This window comes from Gymnoscopelus braueri (genome assembly GCF_963280865.1).
Source record: "Gymnoscopelus braueri genome assembly, chromosome: 14".
Taxonomy (NCBI): Eukaryota; Metazoa; Chordata; class Actinopteri; order Myctophiformes; family Myctophidae; genus Gymnoscopelus; species Gymnoscopelus braueri.
This window is the reverse complement of record NC_137619.1, coordinates 43,824,578-43,847,846: the sequence shown is the minus strand read 5'-3', so window position 1 is coordinate 43,847,846 and position 23,269 is coordinate 43,824,578. Positions and strand designations below refer to the sequence as shown.

The following is a 23,269-nucleotide window of genomic DNA, read 5'->3' as shown; positions in this document are numbered from 1 at the left end:
TTTTAGAAAAACAAAACACAACATATTAGGCCAACTTATCATTTAGACCCTCTTTAACTTTGTTGTCTTTCATTTCAGAGGCCTAGCTTTCAAGTCATTCAGAAATGCTGTTCGTCATACTGCCACGTCACAAATAACACATTTTCAACAGGTGCATGGCGTTGGGCCTGTGCCGTAGCAGTATACTCACAGGAAGCCAGCAGCGTATGTGTCAGACAGATTATTGGTGCCTCCGGCCCATGCGGGCCCCACTCCACCCAGCCACACTTTCTTCCCAGGAGCGTGTGTGTTCACGACCTGAAAGGAGAGGACACAAGCATCACAGTGACAGGTCTGAGGATGTACGTGTATGTATGTATGTATATGTTGTTTTAATCACATGAAGCGTAGCATCCCTGTTCTGGGGATGTCATAATAGGCAAACTTTTTTGTGTTATCCTTCAAGCCTTAATGTCTTACTGTACCACGTGCTGTTTACGTTTCTGACGAATAAAGTATTCAATCCATCAATCAAAATCATTCAGCAAAGATATGCAATAATTCAACGAAAATTGATGATCTACCAGTATCAGTATATTCACTATTTGATGTACAGTACAGTGAAATACATAGGGTTTAAGTGGTTAACAGGAAAAAAATACTTGGGAAAAGCACATCTCACTATGCTGCCTGTTCCAACTGGCTCAACACCAGTAAAAACAGGACATCTCACTCCTTCTAAATTACTTTGAGGGCAATTAGAAGAATCCATTATCTAGGAGTAACCGTGCTAAGTTCTCCTGTCCAGGCTGTACGCTTTTCGTTGCTTTGAAACCTGACGCCGGCAGTATCTCAGACACTTTATTATCGATAAAGCAAATGTTAAACAGATGCACTGATTCAAAGATGCGTACACTGTACAATGTCACACGCTTCAGCTGATCAGCAAGTGTATGAGACCTATGGACATAATTCTGTTTTGCGTTCTGGAGTAAAAGCCTCCTCCTGAGAATGCTCACTCCTGTTGTCCTGCGGCATGAGAGAACTTTGGCACCGGTCCTTGGCTTCAACTTAGCAAGTCTGCTGCAGCAGCAAGCGTTGGTAATATTACCTCATTGTGAACACAACCCACACACCCTGAAACACTTGTGCACCACACATGTGTCAGTATGCTCGCAAGACACAGGGATGTAAACTGATATACAGCCTGGCAAGACCTGGTCAAAGGGAAACTAAACGTAAGTCTCTGAATGAAAATAAGCCCATTCGCTGTCGTCTCTCTCAACCCAATTCAATTCGACTTCGTTTATATAGCCCTTAATCACTGTTTCAGGGATTCATAGACTCATATTTAACAAAGAAAACAAACCACGCACCTTGTCACTAGGACTCCCTCAAGGAAAGGAAAAACTCCCAAGAAAGAATTATTGAGGGGAAGAGAAATTTAAGAAACCACGGGACGGGGTGGAATAAGTGCAGAGTGGGCAATATCCAAATACACAACAAACACAATAACAAACAAAGTAACAAATCATACCCTGAGTGACTGAGTCATCAACCTAACTATACTACTTTATCTTTAACTCCCTGAACCCTAGCGTCGATGTCATGATAGAAGAACATTCAGCAAAAATAGAGGAACATTCTGCAAAAATTTATGCTGCGAAAGTAGTTGAACAGTTGACCATAATAGATGAACTTTCGGCAGATGTAGATGAACATTAGGTTAAAATTGGTGATTTATTTTTGTTGGTGAAAAGCTTGTTAGTTTGTATGGTCTATTTAGTGCTAGTTCACATAAAACAAAGTATATTATAGGGTTCCACCCATTAAAACCGGGAAAGCATCTGTGTCATTTGATACATATCAAAGAAGACTCGTGCACATCTTGTTAGACCCCGACTGGAGGTGCAGGTCAGCGCAAGAGCTATTTATGAAGCTAAAAGATGAAACCCGCTTCCGCTTCCGCTTCCTCAGGTGCCATAGCACCTGAGGAAGCGAAACGTGTTGTGCAATAAAGAAGCAAAATCATAGGAGTGTGCGGTCCCTTCTTGTGAAGGTTTTCATCTTTTAGCTTCTTCATACATACATATATATATATATATATATATATATATATATATATATATATATATATATACACATACTGTATATATAAAAAAGTATATATATACAGTATACACACTATAGCAACATGTTTTTCAGAAAAGATTTAGAACAGTGGTTCTCAGAAATAGCAGATCTACAAGCTCTGCTAGTACATCTGCTATTTTTTTTTTAACATTTTTGAAAAATCTTAAAAGTGTTTTTTTAACAACAATTGTGGGGTCCTTGGCACGAAAAAGTTTGAGAACTACTGATTTAGAAGGCATTTATAGAATCAGCCTCAGGTCTTAATGGGTGAAATGGTTGATAATGTACGCTGACCTAACTCTTACCTTGATTACTTTACCGATCTGCTCTGTCAGCGTGTCCAACAGCCGCGTTTTCAAGAAGTCCTCCACTCGGTTGACTCTGCCATCCATGTAATAACTGTACGGGCAAATGACAGAGGATTGTCCATGTATTGCCTGCACTCCGTGTGCGATTACTATTGCTTCATTTACACTTGGAAATAGTTGATCTACAGTACAAGCTCTCTACAAGCTCACAATGCGTAATTATCATTTCATTATAACTGCAACAAGTTATGACCAATATATCAGATCACAAATCATGTGTATAATGCAATGTAGAGTATAATTTTCTGTCAAAATGCGGGCATGCAGAAGACAAGAGCTGAAAATACACAGATGGCACAGAGATTGAGACATCAAACCACAGACATTGTTTTTGTGTGTGTATGTGTGTGTGTGTGTGTATGTATGTGTGTGTGTGTGTGTGTGTGTGTGTGTGTGTGTGTGTGTGTGTGTGTGTGTGTGTGTGTGTGTGTGTGTGTGTGTGTGTGTGTGTGTGTGTGTGTGTGTGTGTGTGTGTGTGTGTGTGTGTTCGCGCTTGCGGGTGTGTGTGTGTGTGTATGCGTGCACATGTGCGCATGAGCTTGTGTGTGCGTGCGTGTGTGTTTTCATATCCCTTTGTGTTTGTATGTAGCTGCATGTGTGCAAGAGCCAAGAGAAAGAGTCAGAGATTGAGTGCTATGGTGAGAAGATATTATTGGGAACTTGTGGCCCGGTCCAGAGGAGCATTTCTTTGGGCAGAGAGGAAGCTTCTCCAAAATAACATCCAAGAAAACCAGACAGCGACAGCCAGCTTCCACCTCAACAGCCAGAGCTGCAGACAACAGACGTACACAGCAGAGAATCATGGCTAAACTACAATACATTCTACAGCTGGAAATGTGAAGCTACTTTGAAGCTACTATTTCCAGAGGACATTGTGGAACTGGGAAACTCCACACGCTGTTCACTGCACAATAAAATTCAAAAACTGCATTTGCATTTGCGGGATTTAGTTCTCAAAGTAACAATAGACTGAACTAGAAAGGGGCGCTTCGTGGTGCGCATATCTCGAGGCCGGGTGGTCTAACCACGGCTGTGTATGATATGGGTTACAGCCGTCAGGACCTGAGGAAGCTGCAAAGGGAAATTGCGCTTCTATGACATACAGCTCAACTTCTCGCATTTGTGTCGCCCCCTATCGGCAGAAGTGAAAGCGCTTTTGGAGGTGTGCTCCTCCCGCCAATACAGGAAAACGGTTGGAATAGCAAAAACCTGTTTGACACTCATTGACACATCACCCCTGAGATCACGTGTAATTTGGTACAAAACAATTTTTTTCTGCAACAAACATTTGTAGCATTTTTCCCTCATGGGCCTAAGTGAAATGACTTTTACCGCTGCCTTGTCTAGAGTATATAATATGTGATTCAATGTAGGGTTGATGCATTATGTTTTTGGCATTCTTTGTAAAAGTGGCCCCTCCCGCAAAAATTTGGAAGCCAATTATAGCCAATTGGAATGGGATATGTATGTGTGAGACATGTTCATCACATGACTCCAGAGACAATGTGTAGCGATTTGTGTGATTTTTGGAGGAGTAGTAGCAAAGAATGCAAAATGGTATACTTACGGTTCAAGAGTTCACAGGCAAAACATAAAGCGGCATGAGGCAGTTTTTTTGGGGGTGGAGGGGTGGGGGGGTGTCTACCTCGGCCTAATGGCAGCATGCACAAAACGTTTGATGCAGATCGGTCCAGCGGTTTCTGAGAATAGCTGTGCACACACACACAGACAGCAACACAGACAGACAGACAGACACATACGCACGCACGCACACACACGCGTGCACGCACACAAACACACACACACCTGGCGGAGATAATAAGCACTTTTTGTCAACACTATTGTAAGTTGCCGGGTAATAAAGACATGTTTGTGACTACATTGCAAATAATTTCATTGTGAAAATACCGTTACATGGATGACTTGGCTATTATGATGATGCGACGACCAACATGGAGGGCGATGGAAGATGGCCTCAACTAGGACATGGGCATCTTGGCAGCCTATTGGCAAGATAGTGTCAGCAGCAAATCACCTCAACAACAGCGAAGCAAAAAGGGAACTGACGCGTTCGTCGACAACAACCACCTGGAGTTCCAGCAAACCCCGAAGTACCTCGGCGTACGCCTGGATAGGACAGTGTCCTTTAAGCAACACCTAGTGGAAGTGAAGGCCAAAGTGTTATCAAGGGTCTCACTAATCCGACATCTCGCTGGTACGTTCTGGGGTGCCTCTGCCAAGGTACTACGAATCTCAAGCCCTGATCTTCGCTGCAGCCAAATACTGTGCCCCAGCCTGGTGTAGAATCCCACATGCCAAAAAGGTTGATGCTGCCATTGACAACGCTCTCCGGATCATAACTGGTTGCCTGAAGCCCACCCCTGTGTTCTACCTGCCATAACTAGCAGGAATTGCCCCGGTTGGCCTCCGACGAGAGACTGCTACCCTCGCCCTGGCAAGAAAAGCCAAGAAACGTGACTGGCATATCCTGCATGACACCACTACGACAGCATTGCCTCCAAACAAAATCAAGTCCTGCCACCCATACAGCAAGGCGGCACAAGAGATGCTCAGTTCTATCCCTTCTGTTCTACCCCAGTTCTGTCTACAAAGGCATGGATGGAGGCATCCTGGAAGCAGGAGTGGGAGTCAGCTGGGCCGACACGTTGTCACCGCTACATCTGGGACCCGGGAGACGGCGTCAAAGGAGAAGATCTGCCACGCCGGCAATGGACCTCGCTGAACCAACTACGTACTGGGGTTGGCCGCTTCAATGACATCTATGAAGAAGTGGGGCCTGGCAGACAGCACTGTATGCGAGTGCGGGGAGCTTGAGCAGACTGCCGATCACATAATCACCACCTGTTCCCTGTATAGACCACCATCGGAGGCCGACCTCTTTGATGTGGGTGTGGCTGCACGATATTGATCTGATGATGATACACGAGAGAAAGAAGGAATTGTGAAAAGAATAACAACACAAAAAATACTACAACATGCTTGTATGCCTCCACCAACTACTTGCCGTTTACATCTGTCTTTACAGCATCATATAGCTAAGACTTTGAAGGGATTTAATGAGTTGAGATCACAGTGACCCTTTGAACTTTGACCACCTACTGCTAATCAGTTCATCCTCGAGTCCAAGTGGATGTTTGTGCCAAATGTCGTTCCTGAAATATGGAATGGATGGCTGTACGGATGGATGGACAACCCAAAAACATAATGCCTCTGGCCACGACTGTCTGCTGCCGGAGGCATAAAAACCTAACCTTAATCATAACCATCACGATAACCATAACTAGAAATACCTGTGTTGATAGCATCCTACTAAGGTTCTGAAACATGGACAATGAAGAGGGAACTTGAGAAGTGGCTGGGTGGCAACTGCATGAGGCTGCTAATGCAAGTGCAGAACATGTCCTAGAAAGACCATCCAACTAAAAGAGAGATACATGGAGACATATCACCAATGTTTACTACGGTCACCCAGAGACGTGTTGTTTTACGCCGGATCACTGCTAGAGAGATAACACCCAGATCATCTCTGACTTACTCTTCTTCCTGTCCAACTACAGGAAGAAGGCCATTTACTTATCTAGATGCTATTGCCAGAGTCAATGGACTCCAAGTGGAAGATCTGGCCAAAGCAATGGGAGATAAACCAGAGTGGCGTGCCCGATAGTCTTTTATCTCGACTGCGGTCGACAGATGATGATGAGAAATACCATATTGCGGATGTATGCCTCAGCCAACCAGTTGCCGTTTACATCCGTGTCTGTCCAGAATGATATAGTAGTATGTAGTGAAGACTTACATACAGTTACATGCTACAGTTGATCCATGAGTCCAAGTGGACATTTGTGCCAAATTTCATAAACTTCCCTCAAGGTGTTCCTGAGATATGCTGGGATGGACATACAGACGTACGGACGGAGGGTTGGAGGGATGGACAGCCCTTAAACATAATGCCTCTGTGCATGGCTGTCTGCCGGCGGAGGCATAACATTAGATAAGGGGAACTCACGATTACATGTATACGAAAACATAAAATGTCTACATCATCTCCAAAGTCATTTAAACATTAGAGAAATTAACTGAATAATTGAGTTAATGTTGGCTAATTGCACCATTTAAAAAGCATGGACATTTTATGGTCATCAAACAACGTTTTTCTAGGGACCGTTTTTGGCTAGAGTTTTCAACTGAATCTGCGCTTTAGAATGGCTTAAAAATGTCATTTATAACGTAACTTTGACAACAACAAATAGCCCATCTCAAGCAAATTGATTTTCATACCATACTGGAATTCATGGAATCCAGTGGTTTCCTCGAGAATCTAACAAATCATGGTACAGTTTGGGAAATGCATGGCTGAACTATCAAGTGTACGGTGAGTGGTAGTCAATGGGCTGCACATGCCAGACCACCGGTATGGCCCTTTAATGGTGTAGGTAGAGTGAGTTATGACAATCTGGGTGCAGCACTGCTGAATATTTCATGACATTACTGGAAGAAGTCATCGCAATAGAGATGACTACTGTAGCTCTTTCCCCTGTCATCCAGGGAGCTCACATTAATCCACAATACAGCAACACTGAGCAATATCAAAGAGGCGCATTGACAGCTCAAAAATCTCTGCAGAGGATATCCAGACCCCGAGGTAATACATTCCATTTGACATGTGGATGAATCACATTGAAACCAAGATAGAGCTATGTTGGACTGGAACTCAGTTGGGAATTTTGGCTGAGCTACAAAAAGCCCTGAATACAGTAACAAGGAAAGTTTGGGATTTCTTTCTGGTAATCAGAAGGTCACCGGTTCACCCCGCGGTCCGCCCAGTATACTGTACGTGTCGAAGTGTCCCTGGGCAAGACAGTAAACCCCTAACTGCTCCCTGGGCGCCGTATTAATGGCACTTCCTCACTGCTCCTATAGTTAAGGATGGGTTCAATGCAGAGGACCCATTTCACATACAGTATGTTCAAATGTACAGCGACTGTATCACCACTTTAGCCCTATTTTATACCTAGGCTATTTGAAAATTGCCGATCTACAAGCTCACAACGCGTCGCAGCGTCGCAATGCTGAATGTTTCACATTCAACATTTTAGTACTTTTACTTTTGGTGCTTTAAAGACGGGGTGCCGTGATTTTCGTGATCCCCCCCCCCTAAAACACAATCATCAGGTATTATGGTTATACTAGTCTAGGAGGAAGATTTTTTTCAAAAAAGTGTACAGAAATAGTTAAAGGAGAATTCCGGACAAATTAAGTGTTATCTTTGATGTCTCGTTACTCACCTAACGACATGAAAAGTGGCGTTCTTTTTTTCCATATATTCCCCTGTCGTCATTTTTTAAACCCCCTCCGTTGTCATAATGGGAGCGCGTGGGTAAGGGAGATTCGTCTATTATAACCGAGGCAAAGTTGTTTTTCTCTCTTCTGCTAGTCATTGTGGAGTCTCATGATAGTCAAACGTGCGTTGAAATGTCCTGCGAGGCCACCGTTAATGGCGAACGATTTAACACTGGATGCTTGTTTCTTTCCAGAACCTGGCAACTCGTGTTGCCAGATTCTGGAAACAAGCAACCAGTGTTAACTCGTTCGCCATTGACGGCAGCCTCGCAGATAGTTTCAACGCATGTTTGACTATCATGAGACTCTACTATGAATACTAGTAGAGAAAAAAACAACTTTGCGTCGGTTATAATAGACGAATTTCCCTTACCCACGCGCTCCCATTATGACAACGGAGGGGGTTTAAAAAATGACGACAGGGGAATATATGGAAAAAAAGAACGCCACTTTTCATGTCGTTAGGTGAGTAACGAGACATCAAAGATAACACTTAATTTGTCCGGAATTCTCCTTTAAAATTATGTTTTTATGTGGACACGCCTCCAGTTCATTAAAGGAGAATTTTGGACTACGTTTTTCTTACCTTTTCTATGATGTTATGATATCTTAGGATGAATGGTATGAATAGATCGCATATTTTAATAGCTTTTTTTTTGTGAGAGATCTGACGTTCATAGTGACAGAACACTATACAACCAAAAAAAAAATCTAAGTCTCACTAGACGAGATTGAAATCTCGTCTAGCGAGACTTCTGTTTTTTTTTTGTTTGTTTTTTTGGACAGTGTTCTGTCACTATGAACGTCAGATCTAAAAATAAAAATAAAAATAAAAGCTATTAAAATATGTGATCTAACGGAAGGCCTATCCGCGCACGTTTTAAGCTGTGGCGGACCCAGGATGGAGTTATGAAAATGTTCTACTGTACCATTCATCCTAAGATATAACATCATAGAAAAGGTAAGAAAAACTTAGTCCAAAATTCTCCTTTAAGTATACCTGGTTCTCACCTTAGCACCTCCTCCACCACCTTAGCACCACCCACCTGTCCTAGTCCCTCCTCCTCCTCATGCCCACACCTGTTGTGTTATGATAATGAGGGGGAGGGTATGTTTTTACTATGTCACTAAAGCGCTGTTTCTCTATTGGCACGTTTGAGCCTCCAGGTAGAAATTCAAAATAGTCAGAGAAGGCATAAAACACCATAAAAACACCACCAGGGGGCTTAATGAAGTTCTATCAACCTCATAGACACATGAAAAAGTGCAAAACCATGGCACCACCTCTTTAAGTACATTTTGATACCAATACTTTTGTACTTTTACTCAAGTACATTTTGACCCCCCAAAAAACTAAAAGGGAAATCATTGTTTTCTTTTACTTTTTTCTTTGCTGTTAAATATAAGTTGAGTACAGTGATGGAAGAGAGCAAGAGAAATGAGCATTGAAATGTCTTAAATCATTCTATCAGTAAGACTGCTGTGTGAAACTGAAGGGTGTGTCCTTTGCCATAAGCCAAATGGCACAGTGAAACTGAAATATTTCAACTATCAACACAGCATCACAGATGCTTCACACAATGTTTTTATAGCACATCTACAGTATGAGTTTTCCTGTCACTAATAGAGAGAGACGTACACTCTGGCAGCCAATCTGACCAAAATGTAAATCAGATTTGGTTACGTACTTGAGTAGAACTCTTTGCAAAGTACTTCCATGTTTACTTTTTACTCCAATGTATTTGCCCATACCCCTGCAGGCACTAGCTACATTGGCACTCTAAGCCGTGGAAGAAATGTGTTTTCTTTAAGACGGGGTGCCGTGATTTTCAGTGATGTTTTCCCCCCTTAAAACATAATCATCAGATATTATGGTAGGAGGAAGATCTTTTTCAAAAAAGTGTACAGAAAGTGTTAAAATTATGTTTTTATGTGGACACGCCTCCAGTTCATTAAGTATACCTGGTTCTCACCTTAGCACCTCCTCCACCACCTTAGCACCACCCACCTGTCCTAGTCCCTCCTCCTCCTCATGCCCACACCTGTTGTGTTATGATAATGAGGGGGAGGGTATAATTTTACTGTGTCATTAAAGTGCTGTTTTTCTATTGGCACGTTTGACCCTCAAGGTTTCAGCCTCCAGGAAGAAACTCAAAATAGTCAGAGAAGTCAGAAAGTCAGACAACACCATAAAAACACCACCAGGGGGCTTAATGAAGTTCTATCAACCTCATAGACACATGAAAAACAGAAAAAGTGCAAAACCATGGCACCACCTCTTTTACAAATAAAATAGCGTCTTTAACCCATTAAGACCTAAGGCCGATTCTACAAATGCCTTCTAAATCAGTAGTTCTCAAACTTTTTCGTGCCAAGGACCCCCAAAATTATGTAATTTGGCTGTGGACCCCCATCAGATTTTTTTTTGTGCCAGGGACCCCCAGAAGAGAAGATTCGCATTTTAAAGATTATGTAAAATTATGAACACTTTCAAGATTTTTCTCAAATTTTCAAAAATAGCAGATGTACAAGCTTGCGACACAAAGCTGTGAGCTTGTAGATCTGCTATTTTTGAGAACCACTGTTCTAAATCCTAAGAGTTTTCTGAAAAACGTATTTTGCTACTGTGTAGTATAGGCATATGATATAGCTATGGTTAGAAGTGTCCAGTTCCATCTGGGACGAAGAAAAAAGAAAAAGAGAAAACCTCCGACGAGCCGGCGTGGTAAAACGGAGGTGGAAAACGGAACGCTCGTCCTAAAACACACTGCCCCATTTTTTTCACAGACCGAGGCCGCCGGATTAGACCCGGGGCGAGGGTGGTTTAGGACGACGGTTGTTGTTTTCCATTTCTGAATGGAGAGGTGCGTGAGGGAGAGACGTTTCCTTTTTGCCACACATCTACACTTCATGGAGTACCTTTTTTTTTACCGAATTAACCAAATTAAATTAAGAAAAACCCAAAATTGGTTCTCCAATGCTCTCTGCGTCCCTGACTGTACGTACATTTAATGCTATTTGTTAATTTTAGTTAGTTAATACCACAGTATGGTTAATATCACATGTATTAAGAATTGTATAAGTCAAATTCTATTGACTTTCTCTTTTACCAGAATAGTTTTCTAAGTGAAATAACTTTAATTTTAAGTATGGCGTTCAGCTACGCCTTTTCCGCCATGTTCCGCTTGAACCGGCTCGGACGTAAAGATCCACCATGGTTTACCCAGCCACCAGTGACTATACCACGGTCACATGATGCTGAAACAATACAGCACCAGATCAATGTACAAACACCATGCACCACTGAGAAAGATCACAACACAACACAGGCCACAGTGCCATTCTGTTCTTTAACTGGAGAACCCCATGGATGCGATTAGTGGTGTAAAGTAACTAATTACAGTTACTCAATTACTGTACTTAAGTACAATTATGAGGTATTTTTACTTTACTGGAGTATTTCCAATTTTCTATTATTTTACTTCTACTCCACTACATCTCTTAGGCAAATATTGTACTTTTCTCCACTACAATTATTTGAAAACTTTAGTAACTAGTTACTTTGTAGATTTTGATTATTATTACAAAACATGCATTAACCACTTCAGCCCTATATACAGTATTTGGCTATATGAAAATAGCCGATCTACAAGCTCACAACGCGTTGCGATACGACGCGTTGTGAGCTTGTAGATCGGCTATTTTCAAAAAAAATTGAAACCTTGTGAAATGGGGACAAAGTAACTTTTACTTTTGGAAATTTTGATGCCAATACTCTTGCACTTTTATTCAAGTACATTTTGAATACAGGACTTTTACTTGTATTATTAGTAGTAGTATTTCTACATTGTGGTACTGATACTTTTACTTAAGTAAAAAATTTGAGTACTTCTTCCATCACTGGGTGTGACATCTAAACGTACAGTACCAAGGCAGGAACAAACAAGGTGGGTCTATTAGCAGCCTGGCTTCCATGCGAATCTCAGACGTCATGTTGATGACGTTATACTGATGCTGTGACATCATATCACTGTGACGTCATAATGACTTCCAAATAATGTTGTCATTTCCCTCTCCATTGACTTTCCAGTATTACATTTAAAGGACCACATCACCCATTTTCAACCTGACTTTATATAATTGGTCCTCAGTTATACTCATTATAAAACGGTACCATTTTTGTCCAGAGGTTGGCTGTGGACAGTACAGAAACCTGCCTACCAGTACAAATGGTACCATGCTATAATGAGTATTAGTGAGGACCAATTACCATATATGGAGATAGGTTGAAAATTGGTGAAGTGGTCCTTTTAAGATTTTAAATCTTACAATAAATGCAACGAATCTCTGTATGTACGTACGTATGTACGTATGTACGTCTGTAATCCAAATATCTCGAGAATCAAATACAATTCGGCACAAGTGTTGCGGACGGCCAGATGGAGTTCCCCACGCCTATCGAATTCCCTACACCTGCCATTTAATTATTAGTCAGTCTACTTTCCACAGTCAGTTTGCACTCTTCCGACATTCTCCACATATTGTCCACAGACATTGCACAAGGACTTTCCAGAACCACCAATCCGGCCGATGAAGCATAGCGTTAGTTCATGCAGGACACGGAAGTCTTGCACGCCAAAGCTGTAACTAGCTGTCAGTCAGCTGATGTGAACATCAGCTTTCTATTCCCCATTCACAGCACTGCTGGTCATTACGTCACACACTCATACTCCAATCACAGCTCACGCATTAGCAAAGCGGTTCCTTTAAATACGGTTCGATTTCTCTAGGTCTTTCTTGGTTGCTGAACCAATGCATTCTGCTAGCTCCTCCTCCACCCCAGCCTCCACCTTTTGATTAGAGTCTGGCATAGGCTCAAATACTTGTGATTATCTTGTATATCTGCTAATTCAAACTAATATGTCAATGTAATGCTTATTGTTGATTTTGTATCCCTATGGGGGATTTGCTTAAGCATTCCCTGAATATATGCTTAGCAGGCTGCTTCGACAAAATTCAGTGAATATTCTCCCAAGAGCGTAGCTTTAACGCCAAGCTTAAAGGCCCACGCATGGTACCAAATGAGGTTGTCACCCTATCACCTTTTAGGTGATAGAGAGAGCGCTCTCTATGAAAGAGAGAGCTCTCTCTATCACCACCGCGGTGATAAGGTGACCACCGAAAATGGTAGCATGCGCCCCCCTTTACTGTATTCCATTTGTGGCAATAAATGGTTAAATCTACTTTGACGTGAGTGTTTCTGATTGAAATATGATCACATATAGCCATATACTGATAACATCAGGGATCTCCATATGGGCATAAAAGGGACAAGGACAGACAGATATACTGTAGAGTTCTCCATATATGGGCATAAGAGGTAGAGCCCTGCAGGCCCGTCGGGACCCGACCAGGGCCCGGCCCGGCCGTTTCTGTATTTGACCATCGGGCCCAGGGCCGGGTTCGGGCTCACAGACCTCATTATTTAATACGGTAAACATTTTGTGCAGTGAATTTCACCCTAGACCATTGTGGCCATGTCTTAGCATGTGCACTAGGCTAGCCTCCTAGCCTGCAGCTACTGCACGCTGCTAGTAGTAGTCACGTGACAACAACACCACACAGCACAGCAGCGCACACACCAAAAGCCACACACACAGTTGTTGCACGATGGACAGCCAGAAGATAAAGGAAAAGTTGGCTTGCGCCTTAATAGCTATTTAATATTTGTAGTTACATTTGATAAACCTACAAGTACTTTTTAGTGTGATGTGTGCGTTCTTGACTTCTTGTGGGTTTGTTTTTATCAGAGAGCGAGAGCGCAGCTGAGAGTGGAGCTGCTGGGGGCACCAGTGAAAGTGCACACTCGAAAATAATTAATTTAATAATAATAAATAAATAAAAGGGTGTCGGGCTCCGGGCCGGGTTCGAGCTGTAAAGTTGCGGCAGTCGCCTATTCCATGGGCCAGGGCCGGGTTAGGACCCACATTTTCGGCCCGTGCAGGGCTCTAATAAGAGGGACACAGACAGATTACTCTGACAACGGGTATAACGGGTATTGCATAATAGGGTGGGCCAGGCATTCCCTATTTGCATCGTTCCCAACTTTCATCGTTCTCGACTAGACCGGTGCCCGACGGGCACAGGTCTAGAAGTATAAAACATATGTGAAACATATTCATATTACTTCCTTGGCTTACAGGCAAATATATTTGACCCTGATCGGTCAAATGGCTTTGCGAGATTAGCCACGGTCACACACACACACACACACACACACACACACACACACACACACACACACACACACACACACACACACACACACACACACACACACACACACACACACACACACACACACACACACACACACATTATAGAAATTCCAGACTGGGGCTCGGTGATCAAGCAAATCCAGAGTTTCTGTCAATGGACAGGAGATGATGAAGAGAGAATTGCGGAGAGGGATGACATCAAAGTAAAACGAAGAGAGGGAAGAGGGGGGAAAGAGGGAACGCACATGGATGGAAAGGTCCGGAGACGACCATCTGGTGTAGCAGGGGGGTTGCAAGGAGGGAAGGGGGAGGGTGGTGAAGAGGTGGGGGATGTCTTGTCATGATCCGGACCATCAGGTTATTATAAGAAGGTCTATATTACGGGGGGTGAAGGATATGTTGCTCCTCTGGGGAAATCCGACATGGAGAATTTACAGTCCCACCGAGACGTGGACACAAATCTCAGCTGTAAATAACCAGCACCCAAATTCCCACACGGTGCGCACTTCACGCACACGCTGAAGCCCGATTCATACTTTGTCGCACGGTGGCGTGATGCGCCCGAACATAGCCGACATATAAGCTTGCAACGTGTCGCAGATGTGACGCGTTGTGAGCTTGTAGCTCTGCTATTTCTTTTGGGTGTGTGCTGCCGTCGTGTGTCATAGAGCATAAATTAAGAGTGAGGGTTGTTGCAATTGGATTACACGTGTGTGCCATCATGCTTCCATGTTCTGGTGGAAAAAACGCTGGCACAGCTCAATCTGACATCCGTATAATGCGAGAGAAATGTGGGTGCAAGGTATGTCCCGGCCTCCTCTAAAACTGGGATCACTTAGTTCACTTGACTTTCTAAACCGAGCTGAAAGTCATTTTTTTCTGTCTTTGCTTAACCTTTATTTGTCCGGGAAGGAATTTCCACATGCGTTTTCCAGCAGCAGCCTGTCGGCATCACTCTGGTCTTGTCACAGGCGTTCATTGCCTCAGAGCTTCCCAGTTATTAGAGGAGCTGGCAAAAGGGCAGGCCCCACTGGCATTCCACTAGGAATTAAGTGGCGTGCTCCAGGGCACCGCAACAGTTTGTGGGAGGAGAGGAGTCACGTCAGCCTCCAGTCGGCTTTGTAACTTGACCATAAAGTAACAACTAACTTTAAGTGCCTTGAGCAGCCACAAAATACAGGGAGTAGAGAGAGGGGGGGGGGTAGAGAGAGAGCTCTGAAAGAGGATGACAGTTGCGGCGCTTTTCCTGGAGGTGGCAGGCTGCGGGTGCATGCACTGCCTTTAGGCTATTGGGAAATAAATATGAAATATCTCTCTGGCTGTGATCAAATACTCTATAATGAAAACATAACACTGCAGAGAGAGAGAGAGAGAGAGAGAGAGAGAGAGAGAGAGAGAGAGAGAGAGAGAGAGAGAGAGAGAGAGAGAGAGAGAGAGAGAGAGACATGGGGGAGAGAGAGAGAGACATGGGGGGAGAGAGACAGAGAGACTCCCTGTCTCTATGACAGAGAGAGAGAGAGACAGACAGAGAGACAGTGAGAGAGATTGCCCGTCTTGAGATCATGTAGAAATAAATTCTGCTCGCGTCAGACCGATAAATCCAAAAGCAGGAAGCAGTAACTCAAACAAAATAAGCGTGAAGCTTTAGAAGTTGTGAAACAGATAATGGAAAGCATGATCTATAGAAACGAACCATAGGATCTTTCACTACAAAACCTGCTACAGTACGTTCCATGACCAAATTCCAAGTTCTAACAGAGAGCACGTCTACGTTCGGGGGAACCTCTGCGTATATATGGCAAATAAGGGATCGCCTTGAGTTGGTCTTAATGAGCACGGTGGTTTGTAGTGCAGTGAAACTCACATTGCGGCTGTGTTAATGATTGGTCTCCGTTTTTATTAGCTGGGGTTGTTTTGTGGAGGTCAGGGGGGTCTGTCACGCAGTCTGGTGAGACTGGAGTCTAGTCCCCTGGTGTAAAACGGGCTAATTGACAGAAGGAATGAGCCCGGGCATATGGTTTGACTTTAACGGTGTGGGTGGTGTTTTTCTAAACCTCAGCGACACCCCTTCCTCTTTCCGCTTCTTCTAATTAGACCTGACCTTGACCTTAACGACTTCTCACTTTCTTTTTACACAGCCAGCGGCTGCATTCACTGTATAGGTGTGGGTTTGAATGCATTCTACAGTATACACACGTGTGTGTGTGTGCGTGTGTGTGTGTGTGTGTGTGTGTGTGTGTGTGTGTGTGTGTGTGTGTGTGTGTGTGTGTGTGTGTGTGTGTGTGTGTGTGTGTGTGTGTGTGTGTGCGTGTGCGTGTGTGTGGATATTCTTATTAGGGGAAAAACTATGTTTGTGCTTTAAAGTGATGCTGAACTTTGGTCAAATCTTGGGTTGTGTCCCTACCTGGGAGTGATACAGTAACTATTCCATTCACTCTCAGTGTATGGCAAGAAGGTCTTAACCACATGAACCCTAGCAGTCCACTTCTGGGCAGAATCGGCATACTTCATGTTCATTTATGCGCTAAAAGTGTTTTGCTATGCGATGACAGTTAATGGAATTGCTACTTCCAGTTTCTCACTAACGGAGCAGGGATGCCACAGTTAAAGCTTTAATCTTGAACTTTTATGTCCTACCCGGGATTCAAACCCGGGTCTCCTGCTGTTTATAACACTTCATAGAGTGGCTACTCCTGCATTCTGAGGTACATGGTGGTACAGCTAAGCATCGTAAGCCAGGCTGTGACATCCACTGTTTACTGAGCCATTTGGTTTCAATTTACACTCTCAAGAGTTAAAGATCTATAAGGGTCCATTTGGTTCTACTTCATTCCTACTGACCGCCAGAGGCAGTGTTTTCAACACCTGGATATCCATCACGCGCTCGCGTATGGGTCGAATATTAATACCAACAAAGTCACTCGTGACCTGTGTGCACGCACGCCACCTATATAGGGGCGGGGCACACAGCGTTCATCCTCTTTCATCTTTTCGCCTCCAAGAGCGTAGGTCGATACTTGCAGCTGCGCGTGAAGTTTCGTAACCAACACGGTTGGGGCTACGGACTACGGTCCGTCCTCCAGAGACTGCGTAGCCTGCTACCATGGAATTACGTTACCCCGTTTATAGGGGCTGTCGGAAAGGAACAAGGAAAAAAAAGCAAAAAAAAAAAGTGCGACGGTGAATGGAGTTAGCGGTTGCTTGCTAGCATTGGAGCTAACGACAATAACACCGTTGACTTTCCCCACTCCACCGTTGTTGTTGAACCTGGCACGGATAACTATGGAGCCATAGCTGTGCATTGGCGACGGTGAGTGCATGTATTGTGCTGTTTACAGACAAATAAAGTAAAAGAGGGGAAAGTATTCAGCGTTGAGGATGTATCCCATTCTGCCGCTTTGAGAAGACCGTCTCTCGCCTCGATGACACGACGGCGGTGGAGCCAGATTGACTGGTTAATGTGTCTCATAGAAGGTGTTCTTTCGCCTCGAGGAGACGACCAAGGCGTTAATGCGCGCAGTGGCAGATAACTGGGCTCCATTAAAGTACAAATACCTAAGCGAAATTGTACTTAAGTACAGTACTGAGTACATGTACTTAGTTACTTTACACCACTGTATGAGCGCTCTTCTGTGAATGTTTTTGCTGAAAGTGGTTCTCACTTTGACGCAGACATTCTATCTACCAGACATATGGCGCGTGTTAGCTTGATTGCTATCCGGCTCAGTCAGTACACTGTCTACCTGCAAGTCTGTAGGTCCCTGGTTCAAACCCCAATTTAACCAGTCCAAATATAATTTAGCTGCAGCTAATAAAGGACATCCATAGTGTGCTTCACTCTGTCGTTATTGGACGATATACTGTGTACCTATTACTACATGTACTTGGGCCGCGCTATGAGCTTGTAGATCTGCTATTTTTGAATAGCCCAAAGTGTAAATAATGCTTTTTAGCTCAAATCTAAAAATGACACAGTTCCAGGTCTTAATGGGATAAAAGAGGTCTCGCTGATCAATGACAGCTGACTTAAGCAGCATATATGCCAATACTGCCACTGTGTGTGCTTAACCTCACAGTTTGAGTGTGTATCATAGCTTGAGTGTGACTCGCTGCTGCTATTCAGGTTATACTGCTTTGTGCTTGGTAGTAAAATGGAATTATAATACTGGTATGGTTCAAGTGTGTCTTGCCTTGCCATCACTTGGTTTTCATACTGTGGGTACTTGACACATGACTTGACACTGTGGCTTGAGTGGTTGTCGCTCCTTGCTACGACAAAGTTACATATTAGTAACATTGTACTCTGGGTACTGATAATCAATAAGCTTTGTTTATTGGCAATGGATCCCCATTAGCTGCGGCAAAAAGGGAAACCAGCAGCTATTCTTCCTGGGGTCCAAGACAACATTAATTAACATTAATGTTAATTGTGTTAATTGTGTCCAAGACACAATACATTAACAAGTACATATGTACTTGACGCTGTAGCTTGAACGATTCTCGCTCTGTTGCTATGGCTACGTTACCAATAGCACAAGTGTATCTCACTCTGCTGCTGTTACCCACTAATACTGTGTGTACCTGGTACTCACTACTGCTATTCAACATATGCAGTATACTGTGAATACTGATATCGTAGCTTGAGTGTATGTCACTCTGCTGCTATCCAGATAATACTATGTGCTTGGTAGTGAAATTTTCTTAAAGAATTCTATATGACGATTGAAGTGTGTTTTGCTTTGCCACTTCTTGACTATCATACTGTGTCCTTGACACTGTAGCCTGAATGATTCTCGCTTTTGCTACGGCTACGTCATCAGTAGTATTGAGTGTCTCACTCTGTTGCTGTTGCCCATGGATTATTGCAACAATTGCTGGTCCCAGAAGGGAAGGTCCATTACTTGTGCCGGTCATGTCCTGACTATGGTGCCTGACACAGGCTATGGCTGTGAATATTTGGCTAATTGCAGCGGCATACTGCTGGCAGAAAGGCCGACTGGGTTGGCCTGGTTGGGGCGGATTTGCCTCCCACAGGGATGCTAGCATTGAGCCCTCGGGATGCTTTCTCAGCTAGAGGAATTGTCAGGATGACGAACTCTTGGCCACTGAATTGAAAGCAGTACATGGAAGTACACATTCACAGTACAAGGTCTACTAAATTGGAAAACTCATTAAGCACTGAGCTTGTTTAAGATGAGATCCCCATGCACACAAATCATGATGAGGCTGGACAGGGGAAAAGGAAACAAGAAATAATGACTGACAGTCATGTTATACCAGCTGCATGCTGTGTCTTGCATTTGTAAGTGCCACTGCGGCGTGCCCCCCAATGGAATATACCCCTAGCATTGGGAGTGTGTCTCGCTCCGCTGCTGCTGGTCGCTCCACTACTGCTTGTCACTGGACGAAAGAAGGGAAAAGGATTAGCGTTGAGAGTGCATCTCGCTCTGCCGCTTTGAGAAACCATGGCGGGCGGCCCACCGCCATATAGCGTAAGCATTAGGAGTGTGTCTCGCTCCGCTACTGCTTGTCGCTGGACGAAAGGAGTGGAAAGTATTAGCGTTGAGAGTGTGTCTCGCTCTGCCGCTTTTGGAGGGACCACGCCACTGCGGCGTGCGCCCACTGGAATATACCGCTGGCATTGGGAGTGTGTCTCGCTCCGCTGCTGCTGGTCGCTGACCAGAGGAAAGAAAAAGGAGAGGAACCACGTGCGGCCCTCCGTAACGTAGCTTCAGCATAGTAAGTGTGTCCCACTCCGCTATTGCTTGTCGCTGGACGAAAGGAAAAAAAGGGGTCAGCGTTGAGAATGTATCCCATTCTGCCGCTTTGAGGAACCACGTGCGGACCACCGCAACATAGCTTCAGCATAGTAAGTGTGTCCCACTCCGCTACTGCTTGTACTGCCGTACATGAGATTTGGCATGTGGGCCAATTCCAGAACCTCTTACCAAGGGCTTGTCAGCCATGGGGAGTACAGCCCAATATGGCCTAGACCTAAGGCTAGTGGTTGATGCCAACATTGCTTACTTTACTTACATTACCTTACTGTAAGTCGATCCGGATTAAGAGCGCCTGCTAAACGCCTAAACTGTTAACTGTGAGCATTGCTTCTCTGGTGGTATCACTAGATGAAGCTGTCGAGCTGGATGACCGTGGCTCATGGCCACAGTGTTAGTCTCTGATCTGCTAACTAGAGCCATGCCACAGCGGCTGGAATGTGACGTATTGGACATTCCCTTGACTACCTCGCCCTGGCCCTCCGGCATGCGAGTGTTGATGCGCAGACACAGCGCCTATTCAGCGCCTATTCAGCGCCTATTCAGCGCCTATCCAGCGCCTATCCAGCGCCTATCCAGCGCCTATACAGCGCCTATCACTCTAGGCATTTGCTTGCATGATTAGAGAATTGGCACTGTCTACTTTGGTAGTGAGCCAGAGCCTCTGGGTGTCCCGGGTTCGACGCCAGGCCAGAAGTGGGTCGATGTGTGTCCCTGTCTGAGCCCCTAATTGCCCCATGAGCGCCGGAGAATGGCTGCTCACTGCTCCTAGTAGTTCTAGGATGGGTAAATAAATACAGCGGACAAATTTTCACGCATGTACAAATGTGCATATATATTTCGTGGCTTGGGCCTCGAACCCCAAGACTGCAACAGAATGGTGAGGGTCTCCAGCCAGTGTCGCTAATGCACTGGACCTGCGTGCAGTGCACCTGGCCCTCAGGATGTTTATGGCGTGTTCAATAACACAATATGTCAACAGTCTGCCTTCTGGGGCGCTTGACCCAGTCAGTCTGCAGGAGGCTTGGAAGCTCCTTTCGTGGACCTTGCCTCATCTTGCAAATTTCATAGCAATGAGCTTGTTGGGTGTACAGTCCAGGCTGCGGACATGTTTCCCACTGGAAGCCTCTTGGATCCGATAGCAGTTCGGATCACGTGCATAGGTATGGCAGAGCGGTAGTACCGTTAGCCTTGAGACAGACCAGTCCGTTAGGGCAAGATGCTCTGGCCTACTGCAGCTTCTCAATGAAGTGCCTTGGCCTCTCCGCAGAGACAAGATCTCCTGTCACAGTTAGGGGGGAGGGGCATGTGGCATCCTCACTCCTAACCTTCGGCTGCGTCATTGACCGCTGAAATTCAAAACTATTGTCCAAAAATTACTGGATTTTTGTGCATCGTACACCAGGGCGTTGCACGCCAGCGAGTGTAGACTGTGCTCTAGTCGGGACAAGGGCCACTGCATAGGTTGGAGCGTTGCTCTGTGCTTATGCTGCCCTAGATATCTGCGGATGATGTTAGATAGAGGGTTCAGCCTCTCTACCATTGAGATGCTCTCCGCGTGTGGCCCCCACAGGTTGCATGGGTGCCTTCATGACGCTTGCCTGTGGTATTGGAAGCTTTGTCCCCAGCCGGTACATCGGGCTGCTCTCAGATGACTATCTGCTAGTACTCTTTGTCCTCACTGCTTCATCTGCAAAAGTGAGTAGATGGGCTTCATGCCCTGGCCATTGCCAGAGACTGTTAAAGTGGGATTGGTCTGGGTTTACCATATGGCCGACCCCTCCTTACGTCCTCAGGGGCTTTCTGCATTTCACGTCAGCTAGCCTATTGATTTGTTAGTTTGCTCCTCAACCAGAGGTGGAGCAACTGCATTCTAGTACCTGCCTATTGTGTCCCGTCCGGGCTCTGTGGCAGGACATAGCTGTGATGGCTGGTTTGGTTGTATTTGTCCGTGAGGAAGGGCACAGCTGTGCCTGGGCTTAATGGAGACTGTCATTGCTGCGTTCAGGCAAATGTACGTCTTCAGGGGGCCTCTAGGTTCCCCCAAGGCCTTTCTTGACCGCGGGTGTTGCCAGAGCCTCTCCCTCAGTGATACAGGCTTGGAGCAGGCCAGGAGATGCAGCCGAATGGGCTTCATCTTTCATGGGCTTTTGCCCGCTCCTATATATAGTCAACCTGGCCGTCTCGCATCCTGTGGCGACGGCTGTGGTGTTGTCTGTTTATTCTATCTGCAAACCGACTTCGGTAAGCGCAGATTCCTCGTGACTATGTTGGTATTAGTCATCCAGGTGTTGAAAACACTGCCTCTGGCGGTCAGTAGGAATGAAGTAGAACGAGAGTTATGCATATAACTAAGGTTCTACGAATTCCGGATGACCGCCAGAGTTGACTGTCACTCGGAATCTCATTCTCGACGAAAAGATTTCATGAGGATGAACGCTGTGTGCCCCGCCCCTATATAGGTGGCGTGCGTGCACACAGGTCACGAGTGACTTTGTTGGTATTAATATTCGACCCATACGCGAGCGCGTGATGGATATCCAGGTGTTGAAAACACTGCCTCTGGCGGTCATCCGGAATTCGTAGAACCTTAGTTATATGCATAACTCTCGTTACCAACTCTGTATCATTTAGCTGGGGACCACCTGGAACCCCCTCAAGGACCACTGGTTGAGAACCACTGCGCTAGACCCCTGGGAGATGGATTGCTGGGGTGGCACGCAACACCTACAATAAGCTCCCAGTACTTACTGCATGATTTAGTGACCCAAGCGGTGATACTCATACGCCGAGTTGGCAAACAGAACCTTGCGGTCAAAAGGCGAGTGCTCTATTGACTGATCTACCAGGACACTACTTTAGTCCTCGACTGAAGAAATGCTTGGCCGAATATAATGATAGGAATTTAATTTATTTAATCGACAAGTCTGTAAAATTGTGTTTGCTGCATACAATAGGCAGAGACCAGCCTGTTACGGTTGGAGAGGTTGAGAACTGAACATTCTAATGTTGATTTCACGATGGCTACTGGCTAATTGGCCTATACTTGTAGAATTAAAGGATTATATCTAGAGTTTACACGAGATGTGCTCAACATTCTGCAATAAATAATGAATTCAGCATGGAAAAAAGCATAAAAACGTCTGACTACGACCAAAATGCTCCATTTATCAATTATTTGACTATGAAAGGACAGACCTAGTAGGTAGCTGTTTTAGTAGAATACATACAGTAAGCTATTAGTAATTGAGATTTATTAGGGAAAGTAAATAAATAAATAGAAGAACAAAGGGGTAAAATACCTACTGTTGCCACGTAACTGCATCCACCACAGAACCAGCATTCTTCATGAACCTGCCCGTGAAAACAAAAA

General features: G+C 44.6%; 1 protein-coding gene across 1 annotated transcript in view; it reads right to left on the bottom strand.

Moving 5' to 3' along the window:
- hpse2 (heparanase 2) overlaps positions 1–23,269 on the bottom strand; it is a 125,802-nt gene that overhangs the window by 23,417 nt on the left and 79,116 nt on the right. The window contains exons 6-8 of the mRNA XM_080449480.1: positions 23,203–23,250; positions 2,418–2,511; positions 191–297 (exon numbers count right to left, since the gene is read on the bottom strand). Coding sequence (XP_080305606.1) covers positions 191–297; positions 2,418–2,511; positions 23,203–23,250 — 249 coding nt within the window. The remainder of the gene's footprint in view (positions 1–190; positions 298–2,417; positions 2,512–23,202; positions 23,251–23,269) is intronic.